At 47.3% G+C, this 20477-nt stretch overlaps 1 protein-coding gene across 3 annotated transcripts in view; it reads right to left on the bottom strand.

The window, feature by feature from the left end:
* SLAIN1 (SLAIN motif family member 1) overlaps window positions 1–20477 on the bottom strand; it is a 112272-nt gene that overhangs the window by 32897 nt on the left and 58898 nt on the right. For all 3 annotated transcript variants that reach the window (XM_063952988.1, XM_063952987.1, XM_063952989.1), the window contains 2 exons: window positions 19882–20235; window positions 11059–11211 (listed from right to left, as the gene is read on the bottom strand). In XM_063952988.1, the coding sequence (XP_063809058.1) occupies window positions 11059–11211; window positions 19882–20235 (507 nt within the window). The remainder of the gene's footprint in view (window positions 1–11058; window positions 11212–19881; window positions 20236–20477) is intronic.

Genomic DNA, 20477 nt, shown 5'->3' with positions numbered 1-20477 from the left:
CTTTTGGGCTTAGGCTTACCAGGTTTGGAAGTGCGAGCCTGCTTGTTGTACGCCTGACCTTTTGCTTTACCTGAAGGACGAAAGGGGCGAAAGGAAGTAACTTTAGCCTTCGACACAGAAGGAGCAGTACTTGGCAGACAGGCAGTTTTGGCAGTAGCCAAGTCAGCCACAATCTTATTTAAATCCTCGCCAAACAGAATATCTCCCTTAAAAGGGAGTACCTCCAGGGTTTTTCTAGAGTCCAGATCCACAGACCAGGATCTCAGCCACAATATCCGGCGAGCCAGGACTGACGTAGTAGAGGCCTTGGCTGTGAGGATACCGGCATCAGAAGCCGCCTCTTTAATATAACGAGGAGCTGTGACAATATAAGACAAGCATTGTCTAGCATGGTCAGAGGAGATTACAGCATCTAACTCCAAGGCCCATGCTTCAATGGCCTCTGCAGCCCAAGTAGCTGCAATAGTGGGCCTTTGTGCAGCACCCGTAGTGTTCACTCTAGGCTGTTTTAGCAGGGCGCCGCGCCCTGCCCCAGTTTTTTAACAGGCAAAACCCGCCCTGCCCCTTTTGCGGCGCCCTGCTAGAACAGCCGCCCGCTCCCTGCCCTCCCGGCGTGTATAGATGCCGTGCGCATGCGCGCGGCATCCATTCACGCATTGGGAGAGGGCTGGGGGAAGCCCAGCACCGACGGAGGTGCTGGGCACGCCCCCAAAAGTGACGTCGCCGGCCACAGACGCTCTCTATAGTAGCGTCTGTGGGCCGCACCGCCCCCTAAAATGACGAAGGCGTGGCCACGCCCCCTAATTTGCCCCCTAATTTGTGTGGTCGCGCCCCCATTTCGGATGCGCGCCCTGCCCCTTTTCACTCCTAGAGTGAACACTACACCCGTGAGGGTGTAAATCACTTTCAGACAACCCTCCACACGTTTATCCGTAGGCTCTTTTACGTGACGGTGGTGACCGGTAGAGCTGAGGAAACCACCATCCTAGCCACATGTGAGTCCACTGGAGGAGGCGTTTCCCAATTCTTAGACAGCTCCGGCGCGAGGGGATAGCGAGCCAGCATCTTCTTTTGAGGCACAAACTTCGTACCCGGGTTTTCCTAGGGTTCCTGACGTATATCAATTAGGTGGTCAGAGTGAGGTTAAACTTGTTTAATCACCTTCTGAAGCTTGAACCTATCTGGTTTCTTAGGAGGAACGGATGGCTCGGGATCATCCGTAATCTGTAAAATTAACTTAATAGCCTCCAAAAGATCAGGAACATCCACATGTGAACCACCCTCCCCATCAGCCGTATCCGAGTCAGAACCTGTGGGGTCAGTGTAAGTGCCGTCTTCATCCGACGAGGTGTCAGTGACAACAGTGGATTGTGAGGAGACAAGCGCTCGCTTAGAGGACCCCTTGGACGTAGGCGAGCGACGGTCAGACTTTTTAGTAGTCATGGACTGGTTCAACTTCTTTATTTGAGCAGATAAATCGTCCGCCCACGGCGGGTTAGCTGCAGGGACCACAAACGGTTGCACCGACATTGGGGGTCCCATAGGGGGTGTTAGTTTATGAACTAGCGTATGCAGAAGCGTGGAAAAAGCGGCCCACGGCGGGTCATTATTTGCCCCCGTTGCCACCGTCCCACTGGGGGGCAAGGAGCCCCCAGAACCAGAGCCCAAAGCTGCTATATTCTCCTCATAGGTATCTGCGGCTTCAGCAACACCGGCAGTGTGTTCAGCCCCAGAACCGTTACCCTCAGAAGCAGACATGATATAACTTGCAGTATCAGGTAACATAGGGGGTAATTCCAAGTTGATCGCAGCAGGATTTTTGTTAGCAATTGGGCAAAACCATGTGCACTGCAGGGAAGGCAGATATAACATGTGCAGAGAGAGTTAGATTTGGGTGGGGTGTGTTCAATCTGCAATCTAATTTGCAGTGTAAAAATAAAGCAGCCAGTATTTACCCTGCACAGAAATAAAATAACCCACCCAAATCTAACTCTCTCTGCAAATGTTATATCTGCCCCCCTGCAGTGCACATGATTTTGCCCAATTGCTATCAAAAATCCTGCTGCGATCAACTTGGAATTACCCCCATAGTACAATTTGTCAGCAGCACGATAACTCTAGCCCAAACCCCTGCGCAGTGTAGTCAGCACCAGCAGAGATAAAGGACAGATATGGTGACTAAATCACAGAGAAAAATACGTAATACAGTATATCTTTGTGAAAATCCTATATTAAATAACACCTGACGCACCAAGCCCCCTCAGGTAATAGAATATAGGGATAGCAGGTTGAGTGAAAGACACGAAATGGACACCACTCAGCTATCAAATGCACACACAAATAGTCACAGTCTGTACAATGCAGAGGTTATTACTAACAATAATACTGCACTGGACTAGCTTACACAGCTATATAACAATAGATATAACAGTACACAGTAAGAACTGGATGTATATCACAGGGTAATTGTACTAGGAAACCCTGACTAAGTGCACTCTTTCTTAACGAACACTGACTAAAAAAAGGCAGGTAGAATACTTAAGTGTCTTGTACAGTCACAGCACTGACAACCAGGCAGCTTTACATAGGAGGATTTGCCCAAGCATTCCCAGGAACAGTGAGCTGAGGGATAATGGCGCCGCAGACACTGCCAGGGAGGGAGAGACAGATATGCAGCTCCAGGGCTGGAACATTTGCAGAAAATGGCACCCTGGGGCTGGGGGAGGGGCTTCAGGTCCAAGCTCTATCCCCCTGCTGGCAAAACCACCGGGTACTGCGGGCTCTAATAAAACGGTTTATAGAGAAAACCTGACCTGTCCCATGCCCTGGTGATCTAGTGGGATCGCCTGTACTGCCACAGTGTCCACCACCAGTGCGCGTGGCCCGCCTCCCACTGACCGCGCCGGATCGCGATAAAGACCGGGTCCCGCAAGCGGGACCCACTTACCACCTCCCGAAGCGCGGCCACGCGATCCCGGAGAGCCCCCGTTGTGTGTGCCTGACAAGAAGAAAACCGGAGCCTCCTGCTGTAGTTACCCGGCAACCAGGGCTCGGGAGTGTACAGCGCCACTGGGGAGAGTCGGAGCTGCAGCCGTGAATGTCCACTGACATGTAACACTGCTGTTGCCCTTGAAGTCTTCACTTTTTCTCCTCATAAAAAAAGCTCTTCTTAGGGCTGCCTGGAGCAGCCCCTCTGTTAAGTGCCTGCTACTGCAGCACCAACTACAAAACTGAGATCCTGTGCAGAGAGGCGGGGTGATATAGGAGGTGGCACTATGCATTCTGGGAACAGTCAAAGCTCTGAGCCTGTTGGTGCCTCGGGTCAAGATCCTACTCTACACCCCATTGTCCATTCCTTGTGGAGCCCAGTGTACCCCGCAGCAGAAATCACTGTACAGAGCATACTTTGTGGGGTGTAACGGGTAAGTGGCGACTCAAACGCTGGTGTGACAACGCACTGTGGGGAACGGCAATGCTGGTGACTACAAGCCCTTAAACGGTTGCTGTGGCCCTGGCGTCTTACTTCCTGCAGCCATGCTATGCAACCATAGGGTAATAAAGAAGGTGGATTATAGACAGATGTGCATCCAATGTCCGCGTCTATGTACACAAGCGGTGGATCGGAGATGCCTCACTGGGCGTCCTCATACAAATTTCAGCAGTGGTGACACTTGCATATTATCGCACAGCTGCTCCCAGAAAACAGGAAGCTGGCACAACTCCACTCCCAATCAGGCTGCGGCTCAGGGGGCACCGCATGCAACAACGCAGGACCTGTTCGACCCATATCCTCACAAAGGTGCACTTCAACCAATGCAATAAAACATATTCAAACCCTAGAATGCAGAAAGAACAGACTGTTGTATCCCTCCCTTTGGATTTCAAATGAAAACATAGTGTTGCTAAACATTAGTATTTTGGGATAACAATTCATGTGTACATTAATGAAGGCAAGATGTAAACGTTGTACTGTAGGTTTGGCAGTTGCAGACACATTTTTGCAGGGCATATGCTAGAACTGGGAAGTAAGCACACACCTTGTAAAAGGGGTAAACATAAAAACACTGTAAAATAAGAGCAACTGAACAACAAACAGCAGCTAACACTAGTGTAATTACATAGCATAACTACAGAACATTAATATAACTGAATAATCACAAGCAGTGGTAAGCCGCGGGTAGGAATAGATCAGCACCTGTTGGTCCAAATGTATGAAGCGATGAGAACCCTTTTTTCTTTGTGTTACCGTTTCTACAAAATATATTAAAAGGCAGTCTGTTGGGGAAGTCAGATTTCTCAAGAAGTACCTTTGGTTTCACTTAATGTCGCCACCGTAGTCATCTATGGAAGCAATGCATGATAGCTACTAAAAATAGGATTTTAATACCTACCGGTAAATCCTTTTCTCTTAGTCCGTAGAGGATGCTGGGGACACTTCAAGAACCATGGGGTATGGATGGGATCCGCAGGAGACATGGGCACTTTAAGACTTTAAAAGGGGTGTGAACTGGCTCCTCCCTCTATGCCCCTCCTCCAGACTCCAGTTATAGGAACTGTGCCCAGGGAGACTGACATTGAGGAAAAAGGATTTATTTTGATTTATACTAAGGTGTGATACATACCAGCTCACACCTCAAACATGCCGTACAACATGGCATTCAACCCAACGCATGCAACGGCATGAATAATGACAGCAACCGGCTGACTATAACCGCAACACAACACGTGTGTAACCATAACCAATAACTGCAGATACAGTACGCACTGGGACGGGCGCCCAGCATCCTCTATGGACTAAGAGAAAAGGATTTACCGGTAGGTATTAAAATCCTATTTTCTCCTTACGTCCTAGAGGATGCTGGGGACACTTCAAGAACCATGGGGTTTGTACCAAAGCTCAAGAACGGGCAGGAGAGTGCGGATGACTCTGCAGCACCGATTGACCAAACAAGAGGTCTTCCTTAGCCAGGGTATCAAACTTGTAAAACTTTGCAGAAGTGTTTGAACCCGACCAAGTAGCTGCTCGGCAAAGCTGTAATGCCGAGACCCCCCAGGCAGCCGCCCAGGATGAGCCCACCTTTCTGGTAGAATGGGCCTTCACCGATTTCGGTAACGGCAATCCAGCCGTAGAATCAGCTTGCCGAATCGTATTACAGATCCAGCGTGCAATAGTCTGCTTGGAAGCAGGAGCCCCAATCTTGTTGGGATCATACAGGACAAACAGAGCCTCCGTTATCCTAATCTGAGCCGTTCTGGTAACATAAATTTTCAAAGCTCTGACCACATCTAGAGACTTCGATTCCTCAAAGGCGTCAGTAGCCACTGGCACCACAATAGGTTGGTTCATGTGAAACGATGACACCACTTTTGGCAGAAATTGCTGACGAGTTCTCAACTCTGCTCTATCTTCATGGAAGATCAAATAGGGGCTCTTGTGAGACAAAGCCAATTCAGACACCCACCTTGCAGAGGCCAAGGCCAACAGCATAATCGCTTTCCAAGTGACGAATTTCAACTCTACCTTACGTAAAGGTTCAAACCAATGAGATTGCAGGAATCGCAACACCACGTTAAGATCCCATGGTGCCATCGGGGGCACTAAAAGAGGTTGGATGTGTAGCACGCCTTTCACGAAAGTCTGAACTTCCGGAAGGGAAGCCAATTCTTTTTTGAAAGAAAATTGACAAGGCCGAAATTTGTACTTTAAATTGAGCCTAACTTTAGGCCCGCATCCACCCCTGCTTGCAGAAAATGGAGAAAGCGGCCCAGCTGAAATTCTTCCGTAGGAGCCTTCTTGGATTCACACCGAGACACGTATTTTCTCCAAATACGGTGATGTTTCGCCGTTACCTCTTTTCTAGCCTGAAGTAGTGTGGGAATTACTGCACCGGGAATACCCTTTCGGGCTAGGATCCTGCGCTCAACCTCCAAGCCGCCAAACGAAGCCGCGGTAAGTCTTGGTACACGCACGGCCCCTGCTGTAATAGATCCTCTCGCAGAGGAAGAGGCCTGGGATCTCCTATGAGCAATTCCTGAAGATCTGAATACCAAGCCCTCCTTGGCCAGTCTGGAACAATGAGGATTGCCTGAACCCTTGTTCTTCTTATGATCTTTATCACTTTTGGAATGAGTGGAATCGGAGGGAACACATATACCAACTGAAACACCCACGGTGTCACTAGGGCGTCCACTGCTATTGCTTGAGGGTCCCTCGACCTGGAACAATATCTCGGAAGTTTCTTGTTGAGGCGAGACGCCATCATGTCTATTTGAGGAATTCCCCAACGACTTGTCAATTCTGCAAAGACCTCTTGATGAAGACCCCACTCTCCTCGATGGAGATCGTATCTGCTGAGGAAGTCTGCTTCCCAGTTGTCTACACCCGGAATGAAGACTGCTAACAGAGCGCTTACATGCCTTTCCGCCCAGCGGAAAACCTTTGTGGCTTCTGCCATTGCCGCTCTGCTCTTCGTCCCGCCCTGGCGGTTTACGTACGCCACTGCTGTTATGTTGTCCGACTGAATCAAGACGGGCAGATCACGAAGATGATGTTCGGCTTGTAGAAGGCCGTTGTAAATGGCCCTTAACTCCAGAATGTTTATGTGTAGACAAGCTTCCTGGCTTGACCATTTTCCCTGGAAATTTTCCCCCTGTGTGACTGCACCCCAGCCTCGGAGACTCGCATCGTGGTCACCAGGATCCAGTCCTGGATCCCAAATCTGCATCCCTCTAAAAGGTGAGAGCTGCGCAGCCACCACAGGAGTGAGATTCTGGTTTTGGAAGACAGGATTATCTGTCGGTGCATGTGCAGATGGGATCCGGACCATTTATCCAACAGGTCCCACTGAAACACTCTGGCCTGGAATCTGCCAAACTGAATGGCCTCGTAGGCCGCCACCATCTTCCCTAGCAACCGAGTGCATTGATGAATTGACACTCTTGCTGGCTTCAAGAATCTGTTCGACCAGGTTCTGAATTTCCAGAGCCTTTTCCACTGGAAGAAAAGCTCTCTGTAATTCTGTGTCCAGAATCATACCCAAGAACGACAGTCTTGTCGTCGGAACCAACTGTGATTTTGGCAAGTTTAGGAGCCAACCATGTTGTTGCAGAATTGTCAGGGAGAGCGTCACACTCTGCAGTAATTGTTCCTTGGACCTCGCTTTTATCAGGAGATCGTACAAGTACGGGATAATTGTGACTCCTTGCTTGCGCAGGAGAACCATCATTTCCGCCATAACTTTGGTGAAAACCCTCGGAGACGTGGACAGACCAAACGGCAACATCTGAAATTGATAATGACAATCCTGAACGGCAAACCTCAGGTAAGCCTGATGTGGAGGATATATGGGGACGTGTAAGTAGGCATCCTTTATGTCGACCGACACCATAAAATCCCCTTCCTCCAGACTGGAGATCACTGCTTGGAGAGACTCCATCTTGAATTTGAATTTTTTTAGATAAAAATTGAGGGATTTTAAGTTCAGAATAGGTCTGACCGAGCCGTCCGGCTTCGGGACCTTGAACAGGCTTGAATAAAAGCCTTCTCCCTGTTGTGACAGGGGCACCGTGACAATGACTTGATTTTGACATAGTTTTTGTATGGCACCGCATACCACTTCCCTGTCCGGAAGAGAAGCTGGTAAAAGCCAATTTGAAAAATCGTCAAGGGGGCACGTCTTGAAATTCAGCTTGTACCCTTGGGACACTATTTCTAATACCCATGGGTCTAGGGTCGAACGAACCCAGAAATTACTGAAGAGTCGGAGACGTGCCCCCACTGGTGCGGACTCCTGCAGAGGAGTCCCAGCGTCATGCGGTGGATTTGGTAGAAGCCGGAGAGGACTTCTGCTCTTGGGAACCTGCCACAGCCGGTGACCTCTTTCCCTTTCCTCTTCCTCTAGAAGCAAGGAAGGAAGACCCTCGTCCTTTCTTGTATTTATTGGGCCGAAAGGACTGCATCTCATAGTGGTGCGTTTTCTTTTGTTGAGCAGGAACAGAAGGTAAAAAAGATGACTTACCCGCGGTAGCCGTAGATACCAGGTCAGCGAGGCCGTCACCAAACAAGACACCACCTTTATACGGCAGATACTCCATAGCCTTCTTAGAGTCAGCAGCAGCATTCCATTGATGAATCCACAATGCTCTCCTAGCCGAGACTGCCATAGCATTGGCTCTTGATCCCAAAAGGCCAATGTCCCTCGCAGCTTCCTTAAGGTAGGCTGCAGCATCCCTGATATGACCCAGAGTCAAAAGAATGTTATCCCTATCCAGGGTATCAAACTCAGATGATGAGTTATCTACCCACTTTTCAATAGCGCTACTCACCCACGCTGAAGCAACGGCAGGTCTGAGTAGTGACATAAATGGATTTCAATGTATTTTCCTGCTTACGATCCGCAGGTTCTTTTAGGGCTGCCGTGTCAGGAGACGGAAGCGCCACCTTTTTGGACAGCCGTGACAGAGCTTTGTCCACAGTGGGGGGTGACTCCCACTTTTCCCTATCCCCAGAGGGGAACGGATATGCCACCGGAATTCTCTTGGGAATCTGAAACTTCTTGTCAGGATTTTCCCAAACCTTTTTAAAAAGAGCGTTCAGTTCATGAGAGGGAGGAAACGTTACCTCAGGTATCTTTCCTTTAAACAGACAGACCTTTGTATCAGGAACAGCAGGGTCCTCCGTGATATGTAACACATCTTTTATCGCCACAATCATGTACTGAATGCTTTTAGCCAGTTTTGGATTTAATCTGGCATCACTATAGTCGACACTGGAGTCAGAATCCGTGTCAGTATCTGTATCTGCTATCTGGGTAAAAGAACGCTTTTGTGACCCCGAGGGGGTCTGAACTTGTGACAACACATCCTCTTATTTAATAGAGCCACATTCGCATTCAAAACACTCAAAACATTTACCCAAATCAGGCGTCGGCGGTGCCGACAGGGTCACTGCCACAGTCGTTTCTTTCCCTAATCCAGTCTCCTCCTGGGAAGAGCACTCAGCCTCAGACATGTCGACACACGTGTACAGACACCACAAACACACTGGCGGGGGTTCATATTCAGTGCCCAGGCACCATATACCACTTTTGCCAGTTACTTAAATTAGGATTAATGCTGCCCAGGGCGCCCCCCCGCGCCCTGCATCCTGTAGTGCCGCTGTGTGTGTGGGAGAATGGCGCGCAGCGCGGCCGCTGTGCGGTACCTCAAAGCCATCACTGAAGTCTTCTGATCTTCTTCTACTCACCCGTCTTCTGACTTCTGGCTCTGTAAGGGGGGCGACAGAGGGCTCCGGGAACGAGCATCTAGGCGTACCTAGCGATCAGACCCTCAGGAGCTAATGGTGTCCTGTAGCCTAAGAAGCAGAGCCTTGAAACTCACAGAAGTAGGTCTGCTTCTCTCCCCTCAGTCCCACGATGCAGGGAGCCTGTTGACAGCAGTCTCCCTGAAAATAATAAACCTAACAAAAGTATTTTTTCAGAGAAACTCATGAGAGCTCCTCAGTGTGCATCCAGTCTCACTGGGCACATAATCTAATGAGTCTGGAGGAGGCGCATAGAGGGAGAAGCCAGTTCACACCCCTTTTAAAGTCTTAAAGTGTCCATGTCTCCTGCGGATCCCGTCTATACCCCATGGTTCTTGAAGTGTCCCCAGCATCCTCTAGGACGTAAGGAGAAAGTAATAAGTAACTAAAACTGAGCTTTTCATTGCTTATCTAACAACGCATAGCACCATCTGAGGCTGGCACTATGATTACTTACATGTCCCACCACCATCTCTGGACGTCCTCGGGCATGCTCAGTTCTAAATGACAACTCATGGTATAGCAATCTCGTGCACAGAGGATGCATGATGTATAGCACCAGCACTGTGCAAATCTAATGCACACTTTGTTTGTGACTGGTTACTATCATCAACGTGGCCAAGGCTGGAGAGTCACTGCAGGGCTGAAGAGACAGAACAGGGCTGCTGGGGCTGGACAGACAGAACAGGGCTGCTGGAGCTGTAATGACACTACAGGGCTGGAGAGACAGAAGGGAGATGACTGTGTAGAGATGTCATGACGTCTCTCCCATAGCAGCGCCGCACAGACACTCTATGACCTCTAGCGTCTGAGAGTGGCGCAGGCTGCAGCAGGCGCCCACACAACCCACGGCGCCTACTGCAGCCGGGGGGAGGGGGGTGCAGGTGGGCGGTGGGCCCTGCTTGCCCGTGCCTAGAACCGCTCCTGCTGCATGGCTGGAGACACAGAAGGAGGCTGGCTGGGGAGACACCGCCGGGGAATATTTTGTCAGTCCCGTGCCTCACAATTTCTGATGGCAGGCCTGATCATAATATACAAACTACTATAGAAATTGGAAGAGAATGTCTCTCTGAAACGGAAATAAAATGCATACAAGAATAAGGTCTGTAATTTAGTATATGGGTTTATTGCATTTTTCTCTCTTGCAGCCAAAATTGGGGAGACTGCAATTAGAGTGACTACTGTAAAATTGGTTAAACGAATGCATGTGTCCTTTTGGTTCCTATAATGTGTAACATTGTATTGTAGTATGGCAGAGAAGAGAGGACATTCAGTTAAGCATTAGGGTCCGCTGGATCCTGCACACATTGCTGTTAGTTACAGAAAGAAAAACATTGCACTTTTTTCCTGCACCTCTATGGCATGCGAGCAAAAACTAGCAAAGTCATCGTTCCTATATAACTTGCATTATAGCAGCACACAAGGTGTAGACAGAACATCACAGCTGATTAAATTGCCACAATGAGATATTTTTACATGGCATGCTCTACTTATAATAGTTCAGCAAAAGGCCTTGTTTCTGTAACGATGAGGGGATCTCAGTTCACATCTATGATCATAGAAACAAAACTCAACATGATTCTCCTATTTACGTGGCGTGGTTCCACGTATCTCTCAGATTCCCTAAGAGCTTACAAAATTAATTTAAAAAAAAACAAAACACATGCACAAGCATAACAGGTGACATACTAACTATACATAGATGTATTCAATGAGCAGACAAAAAAAAAATTAAATAAAAAAAAAACCACACTTACTGCTTGACTGCACCCTGGATATCCCATTTGCTGCTCCGTGCAGATTAGAATCAAAACTTTGGCTATTGCGCACGGTGACTGGAGAAAGCACAGTGCTTGTTGCTGTGGAGCATGGCAATCTAGCCAAATTGGGCATACTTCTACGAAGCTTATCTGGAGGCAAAACAAATGGAGCGTCTTTAGATAAATGATACTCAAAAGGTTTTATGCAAACCTAATAATTCAACCTCTTCTATATGGATATTTACAATTCATTATTACCAAGAAGCTCTTCCACAATTATTTTAGACTAAGTTTGCTTTAACGATAGCCAATGCAGTGTCAAATGGAATAGTCTATGATAAAAATCAGTATTTATCAACCATTCGAAAGCTATAAAGAAAAAAATAAAAAAAAAAACACATACAGTACGAACCATAAACCAATGGCATTTTCTGTAGCAGCAATGGACTTTAAATATTTTCCAATACTGGGTTTTCAATCACACACATTGAATTGAAGGTATTTTTCCATTTACCCCTGTGCTATAAGGATTTTTGACACTTCTTTTGGACTAGTCACATTCCATCATTATATTGCTAATATTTGTATCTTATTTTCTAATTAAGACTAATAGTATTTATAAGATAGCAAATCTACCCAAAACGTACAAAAAGTTTTATTTTGTTTAAATATCAAGAAAATGATCTAAAGGAAAACGTGGGTATTTTTTTTATTTACATACTTATTTAAAAACAAAATGAATCTGTCTTTAATATGAAAAATGTACTGTTATGGTAATACTGGATCTAATTTGTATCCATGGCTCATTGAAGTTGCTGTGACTTCAGGGAATAAGTCTGAATTTTTGTTCTTAAAACACTTTTTTTTCAGTGGGTGGGGGTCATGACTTGAAGGATCTGTTACTAATGGATCCATGATACCTTTTACGGGGACTCTTTGAGCACAAACAGAATACACCCTTTCTCTGTATATAAATAAATGTAGCAGCTTCATACTAAATATTGTTAAAGCACATGATCTGCTTTAACAGTGTCGCACAACCATATTAGAACTAAGTTTCGGTAACCAGAGTTGGTGGCACTATTTCATGTAAGCTTCCAATATGTCAGTGCCTCAAAAATAAAACTGGCGCCCTTCCCACATGTGAAGTAGGTGTGGCAAGTTTCAACTGGTTCGTTATATTGATGCTAGAAGTACAACAAGTGCCAGTATATCCATGGCTTGGCCATAAGAAATCCCCAGTACATAAATAGACCAGCCTACTGGTTTCTGTTTGGGTTCGGTATATCAGGTAGACCTTGGCCATAACTACACTGATAATGTTGACATCAGAATGTTGACATTGTCATAATGTCGACAATCATCAGGAATTGCCAACCCTAACATGGACATTTTCACTATATAAACATGTCATAGGTCTACATTTTGTCCACGTCAACATGTAGACATCATAATTGTTCACAGTCTACTCTAGTGTCAAGATTCCAAATGTCGACATAATTAATGTTGACATTACGACTGCATACAGTCCCTTCTTTAGCATAACCATGTGGACTCAATCCATTATGGGTCAATTAAACCCATAGGGGGAGAGTCAAATGTTTGAAAAGTCAGTTGGGAGTCTGTTTTTTCCTATCTAATAGACAGGAAAAAACAGACACCCAACCGACTTTTCAAATATTTGAATCTCCCCCATAGATTGTTAAGCAGATGAAATTAATTAAGAGTATATCCCCACCCCCCACAACCCAGGAATTAGGAGCTCTCTCTAATTATAGACAACTCGGAGACATATAGACCTCTGAAAAAATGACATATGTATGCTCTTAAAGGGTGGTATTCAATTAAGTGTGCCAGTTTTTCTCCCACAAAAAATGGGTTGATAGCCTGATAATGGTCAAAAATCGTACTATCCAATTAAGCCCTTTCTGGGGAGAAAAATGTCCTGCTTTCATGTGATTGCACATGGGATCCAGGATAAGTTCCCGATTTCATGTGTTATCGCAGCTCCAAGGGCTGCTTATCGTATTTTGTGCGCAAGATATCGAGGCTAATTGAATTGCCCCGGTGAATCTATTAGCTGTGGAAAATTACAACAGCTAACTGAATACCCCAGTTACTGTGCATGTGACTAGTCATTGGCTTATATTCAACGCAACATAAGTATTATGTAGTCATGTATGTATTTGTGTGGCTCTCTTACATGTCATTCACTTCCTACCACACTGTTAATTACTCCTCCCATATCACCCTCTATTTCAGTTCATTTTGCGCCCTACGATCACCCTCCATAATCTCTAACTCATTTCTCACCCTGTGCCTACCTCTCCCTAAGATCTAATTCATGTCCACCTTGTCTAGAATGTGTTCCCCCTTACCCTCTTGTCATTTATTTACTCCTTCTTCATACTCACCCGCCTCCCTCACCAACCACTCTGCCATTCATTAACCCCTCCACTTTTCTCCTTCCCTGCCAGGTAATAGCGAAGAAAAGGATCAGTAACCAAGAGCAACCAGTAAGTTGCTTAGCCCTCTAAACTGTAACAGAAAAATAAGAGACACTGGTTGCTATGAGCAACATGACTTTTTTTTACATAACTCACAAACTATTTCCATAAATATCCGAAGTGTGTTTCCTTCTACAAGTTCATTACTAACTATGCGTTTAACGAATGATAAACAACAACAAAGGGTGTTTACTACAGCTGGAGCAATGGAAAAAATAGCATTGAATGTTTGCTTTCATTTTGTAGAAAGAAAAAAAAAAAAAAAGAAGAAGATAATTTTGGTTTTATGTGAAATTCGGGGCCTGATTCAGAGATGGACGCAGTAAGCATTGCTGTTGAGTCTTTGGACGCAGCAGAGATGGTAAAATATTCTAATGCGGCAAGAGGTGTCTGTAGGGAAAAGGCACCTCCTTCATGCAGCGTAAAGCTTCCTCAGACTGGCCATGGGGACTCCTCTGCTGGGGCCAGGAAGTCTGTATCCGTAGACACAGACCCTGGGCTCAGCACGCCTACAAAATGAGGGTGACACCCCCCCATTTTGTAGAACGGTCCCCGTCACGGCTCCCTCTCCACACCCCATATGCTGCAGCATGCTGAGGCTAAAAGCTGACTGCAAGCGATACCGCAGGATTCAATCTGCACAAGCCCGTAGTGGATGCTGGGGACTCCGTAAGGACCATGGGGAATAGACGGGCTCCGCAGGAGACTGGGCACTCTAAGAAAGATTTAGTACTACTGGTGTGCACTGGCTCCTCCCTCTATGCCCCTCCTCCAGACCACAGTTAAGGAAACTGTGCCCGGAAGAGCTGACATTACAAGGAAAGGATTTTGGAACCCAGGGTAAAAGATTCATACCAGCCACACCAATCACACCGTACAACTTGTGATAACCATACCCAGTTAACAGTATGAACAAACAACAGAGCATCAACCAATGGATGCCAACATAACATAACCCTTTATTAAGCAATAACTATATACACATATTGCAGAAAGTCCGCACTTGGGACGGGCGCCCAGCATCCACTACGGACTACGAGAAATAGATTTACCGGTGAGTAAAATCTTATTTTCTCTAACGTCCTAGTGGATGCTCCCAAACGGGCGGGAGAGTGCGGATGACTCTGCAGCACCGAATGGGCAAACACAAGGTCCTCCTCAGCCAGGGTATCTAACTTGTAGAATTTTGCAAAGGTGTTTGAACCCGACCAAGCAGCAGCTCGGCAAAGCTGTAATGCCGAGACCCCTCGGGCAGCCGCCCAAGAAGAGCCCACCTTCCTTGTGGAATGGGCTTTCACTGATTTTGGATGCGGCAATCCAGCCGCAGAATGAGCCTGCTGAATCGTGGTACAGATCCAGCGAGCAATAGTTTGCTTTGAAGCAGGAGCACCCAGCTTGTTGGATGCATCCAGGATAAACAGCGAGTCAGTCTTCCTGACTCCAGCCATTCTGGTTACCTAAATCTTCAAAGCCCGGACTACGTCAAACAGCTCGGAATCCTCCAAGTCACAAGTAGCCGCAGGCACCACAATAGGTTGGTTCAAATGAAAAGATGACACCACCTTTGGCAGAAATTGCGGACGAGTCCGCAATTCTGCCCTGTCCATATGGAAAACCAGATAGGGGCTTTTACATGACAAAGCCGCCAATTCGGACACACGCCTAGCCGAAGCTAACGCCAACAGCATGACCACTTTCCACGTGAGATACTTTAGCTCCACAGTCTTAAGTGGCTCAAACCAGTGGGATTTCAGGAAACCCAACACCACGTTAAGATCCCAAGGTGTCACCGGTGGCACAAAAGGGGGGGTGAATATGCAGCACTCCCTTAACAAACGTCTGAACCTCAGGCAGTGAAGCCAGTTCTTTTTGAAAGAAAATGGATAGGGCCGAAATCTGGACCTTTATGGACCCTAATTTTAGGCCCATAGTCACTCCTGACTGTAGGAAGTGCAGGAATCGACCCAGCTGGAATTCCTCTGTAGGGGCCTTCCTGGCCTCACACCAAGCAACATATCGCCGTATACGGTGATAATGCTTTGCTGTCACGTCCTTCCTAGCCTTTATCAGCGTAGGAATAACTTCATCCGGAATGCCTTTTTCCGCTAGGATCCGGCGTTCAACCGCCATGCCGTCAAACGCAGCCGCGGTAAGTCTTGAAACAGACAGGGCCCTTGTTGCAACAGGTCCTGTCTGAGAGGCAGAGGCCATGGGTCCTCTGTGAGCATTTCTTGCAGTTCCGGGTACCAAGTCCTTCTTGGCCAATCCGGAACAATGAGTATTGTTCTCACTCCTCTTTTTCTTACAATTCTCAGCACCTTTGGTATGAGAGGAAAAGGAGGAAACACATAGACCGACTGGAACACCCACGGTGTTACTAGTGCGTCCACAGCTATCGCCTGAGGGTCCCTTGACCTGGCACAATACCTTTTTGGCTTTTTGTTGAGGCGGGACGCCATCATGTCCACCTGTGGCAGTTCCCACTGATTTGCAATCTGCGTGAAGACTTCCTGATGAAGTCCCCACTCTCCCGGGTGGAGGTCGTGCCTGCTGAGGAAGTCTGCTTCCCAGTTGTCCACTCCCGGAATGAACACTGCTGACAGTGCGCTTACGTGATTCTCCGCCCAGCGAAGAATTCTGGTGGCTTCTACCATCGCCACCCTGCTCCTTGTGCCGCCTTGGCGGTTTACATGAGCCACTGCGGTCTGACAGGATCAGAACCGGTTGGTCGCGAAGCAGGGTCTCCGCTTGACTTAGGGCGTTGTATATGGCCCTTAGTTCCAGGATATTGATGTGAAGGCAAGTCTCCTGCCTTGACCACAGCCCTTGGAAATTTCTTCCCTGTGCGACTGCCCCCCACCCTCGGAGGCTTGCATCCGTTGTCACCAGGACCCAGTCCTGAATGCCGAATCTGCGACCTTCGAGAAGGTGAGCACTCTGCAGTCACCACAGGAGAGACACCCTGGCTCTGGGGGATAGGGTGATTAACCGATGCATCCGAAGATGTGATCCGGACCACTTGTCCAGTAAGTCCCATTGGAAGGTCCTCCTATGGAACCTGCCGAAGGGAATGGCCTCGAATGATGCCACCCTCCTTCCCAGGACTAGAGTGCAGTGATGCACTGACACCTGTTTTGGTTTTAATAGATTCCTGACCAGTGTCACGAGCTTCTGAGCTCTCTCTATCGGGAGATAAACCCTTTTCTGGTCTGTGTCTAGGATCATGCCTAGGAGAGGCAGATGAGCTGTAAGAACCAACTGCGACTTTGGAATATATAGAATCCAGCCGTGTTGCCGTTTCACTTCCAGAGAAAGTGATACGCTGTTCAGCAACTGCTCTCTTGATCTCGCTTTTATGAGATCGTCCAAGTACGTGATAATAGTGACACCTTGCTTCCGCAGGAGCACCATCATTTCCGCCATTACCTTGGTGAATATTCTCAAGGCCGTGGAGAGACCAAACGGCAACGTCTGAAATTGGTAATGACCATCCCGTACCGCAAATCTGAGGTACGCCTGATGAGGTGGATAAATGGGGACATGAAGGTATGCATCCTTTATGTCCCGAGTCACCATAAAATCTCCCCCTTTCAGGCTTGCAATAACCGCTCTAAGCGATTCCATCTTGAACTTGAACCCTTTCAGGTATATGTTCAGGGATTTTAAATTCAATATGGGTCCGACCGAACCGTCTGGTTTCGGGACTACAACATGGTCGAATAATAACCCCCTCCTTGTTGAAGGAGGGGGAACCTTGACCACCACCTGTTGAAGATACATTTTATGAATTGCAGTTAACACGGTTTCCCTCTCGTGGGGGGAAGCTGGCAGGGCCGTCGGTGAGGGGGCATCTTCTCAAAGTCCAGCTTGTATCCCTGAGACACAATATCTATTGCCCAGGGATCTAACAGGGAGTGAACCCACTTGTGGCTGAACTGACGAAGGCGTGCCCCCACCGGGCCTAGCTCCGCCTTGCAGTGAATTTTTGTAGAGGCCGGGGAGGACTTCTGTTCCTGGGAACTAGCTGTGTTGTGCAGCTTCTTTCCTGTGCCCCCGCCTCTGGCAAGAAAAGGACGCACCTCGGACTTTCTTGTTTCTTTATTCGAAAGGCTGCATTTGATAATGTCGTGCTTTCCTAGGCTGTGCAGGAATATAAGGCAAAATATCAGAATTACCAGCTATAGCTGTGTAGACCAGGTCCGAGAACCCTTCTCCACACAATCCTCAGCCTTCCACATGCCTCTTAAGTCGGCATCATCTGTCCATTGCATATTCTACAGGACACGTCAAGCAGAAATCGACATAGCTTTGACTCTAGGACCCAGTATACTCATGTCTTTTTGGGCATGTTATATATATATATATATATATCTATCTATCACTTAAGACAGCATCTTTAATATATATCTATATATATATATCTATATATATCTATCTATATGCATACTAGGGTCTCAATCTCTGCTGATAAGGTACCTGTACACGCTGCCACAGCGCTATAAACCCATGCCGACACAATCGCCGGTCTGAGTAGTATACTAGAATGTGCACGCTATATGCAGGATCCCTGAGAATAGCTAGTGCTACCTTCTGTGCAAACAGGACACCCTAGGGGAAGATTCCCAACACATCCTGGCCCTAGTGGGGAAAGGATACTGCCTGAGAATTTTTTGTGGGAAGCTGCAGTCTCTTGTCTGGAGATTCCCGCTCTTTTTCCTCATGAGAGGAGGGAAATTTACCTCAGCTTTCTTCCCCTTAACATGTGTACCCTTGTGTCAGGGACAAATGAGTCATCAGTGATATGCAAATCATCTTTTATTACAATAATCATATATTGAATACCTTTCAGCCATCTTGGCTGTAACTTTGCATTATCGTAGTCGACACTGGAGTCAAACTCCGTGTTGATATCAGTGTTTATTATTTTGGATAGTGAGCATTGTGAGACTCTGAAGGTCTCTGTGACACAGGGACAGACCTGGGTATATTTCCTGTCTGTTCTCTAATCTTTTGTGCAATAAATTCACCTCAGCACTTACACATATCCAAACAGGTGTCGGCGTTGTCGACGGAGACACCCTCTCACACACATATTTTCTCTATCTCCTCCTTAGGGTAGCCTTTTACCTCAGACATGTCGACACACACACGTACCGACACACCACACACACAGGGGATGCTCTATTTGAAGACAGTTCCCCCACAAGGCCCTTTGGAGAGACAGAGAGAGAGTATGCCAGCACACACCCCAGCGCTATATGACCCAGGAATCACACAGTAACTTAGTGTTAACCCAGTAGCTGCTGTATATATTGTTTTTACGCCAAATGTATGTGCCCCCCTTCTCTTTTTCACCCTCTCAATCGTGCAGGGGAGAGCCTGGGGAGCTTCCTCTCAGCGGAGCTGTGGAGAGAAAATGGCGCTGGTGAGTACTGAGGAAGAAGGCCCCGCCCCCTCAGCGGCGGGCTTCTCCCGCGATTTTGTGTAAAATTAATGGCGGGGGCTCATGCATATAACAGTGTCCAACTGTATATATGCTGCTTTTGCCAGGAGGTACTTAATTGCTGCCCAGGGCGCCCCCCCCCCTGCGCCCTGCACCCTACAGTGACCGGAGTGTGTGGGTTAGTGTGGGAGCAATGGCGCACAGCTGCGGTGCGCTACCTCATGTGAAGACAGGAGTCTTCTGCCGCCGATTTCGATGTCTTCTTGCTTCTGCCGGCTTCTGTCTTCTGGCTCTGCGAGGGGGACGGCGGCGCGGCTCCGGGAACGGACGACCAAGGTTAAGATCCTGTGTTCGAACCCTCTGGAGCTAATGGTGTCCAGTAGCCTAAGAAGCGCAACCTAGCCGCAGTTAGTAGGTTTGCTCCTCTCCCCTCAGTCCCTCGTAGCAGAGAGTCTGTTGCCAGCAGAAGCTCTCTGAAAATAAAAAACCTAACTAAAATACTTTCTTATTAGCAAGCTCAGGAGAGCCCACTAAAAGCACCCAGCTCTGGCCGGGCACAGATTCTAACTGAGGTCTGAAGGAGGGGCATAGAGGGAGGAGCCAGTGCACACCAGTAGTACTAAATCTTTCTTAGAGTGCCCAGTCTCCTGCGGAGCCCGTCTATTCCCCATGGTCCTTACGGAGTCCCCAGCATCCACTAGGACGTTAGAGAAAATTGTCTACTGAAGTGCCAGCATATGAACATTAAAAGACAAGAGTAACACAAGGCAAGGATGATCGGTACAAAGATATGTGCATTGTTATACATTGGCCGAACTGTACTGTAGTTTTAAAATTTTTAAAAGTACTGTTCCAATAAAAAGACTTTACCTGCATTAGTTCTGTTTTGTGGTTGTTCTGGTGTCTGGGCTTGAGATGAAAAACCATATTGCTGATATCCATTAGAATTTAGATATTGGGAGCTGGGACTTCGTCTGCAATCCCGAATGCTTGAGAACGTTTGAGAGTGAGGAATGCTTCGCTGGAGAGGAGAGCACCGACTGAGTCGCGGTTGAGGGGGTGGTAAGAGATCAAAGTCTTCATCATCATCTTCAACACTGTAGCGGTCTGATTCCTGATCACTACTGGCACAGGATAATTTCTTTGCGGAGTAAAGAGAAAAGCTTGAGCGATGTCTTGATACTGAACTGCATGTGGAGGTAGATGCAAAGTCCTGCCTGAGGCCTGCAGAAAGGTAAACAGCTTTCAGGTAGGCAGTCTACCTGGACACTGACCCATTTGTATTTCCTTACATAGGAAGAGTTGCAAAACAGAACAGACAGCAATTCCTATTTGCAAATAAAATAAGAAAAATAGTACAAGTAACTGCCGTACCTGGATTGGGGGGGGTTCTACTGTTTTATATTTACACCATACATATTTGCACACTCATAAGTAAAATCATATATTATATAACACGGTATCCG

Source organism: Pseudophryne corroboree, chromosome 2 (genome assembly GCF_028390025.1).
Source record: "Pseudophryne corroboree isolate aPseCor3 chromosome 2, aPseCor3.hap2, whole genome shotgun sequence".
Taxonomy (NCBI): Eukaryota; Metazoa; Chordata; class Amphibia; order Anura; family Myobatrachidae; genus Pseudophryne; species Pseudophryne corroboree.
The sequence above is the reverse complement of the archived record's forward strand: the minus strand, read 5'-3'. Positions and strand labels throughout refer to the sequence as shown.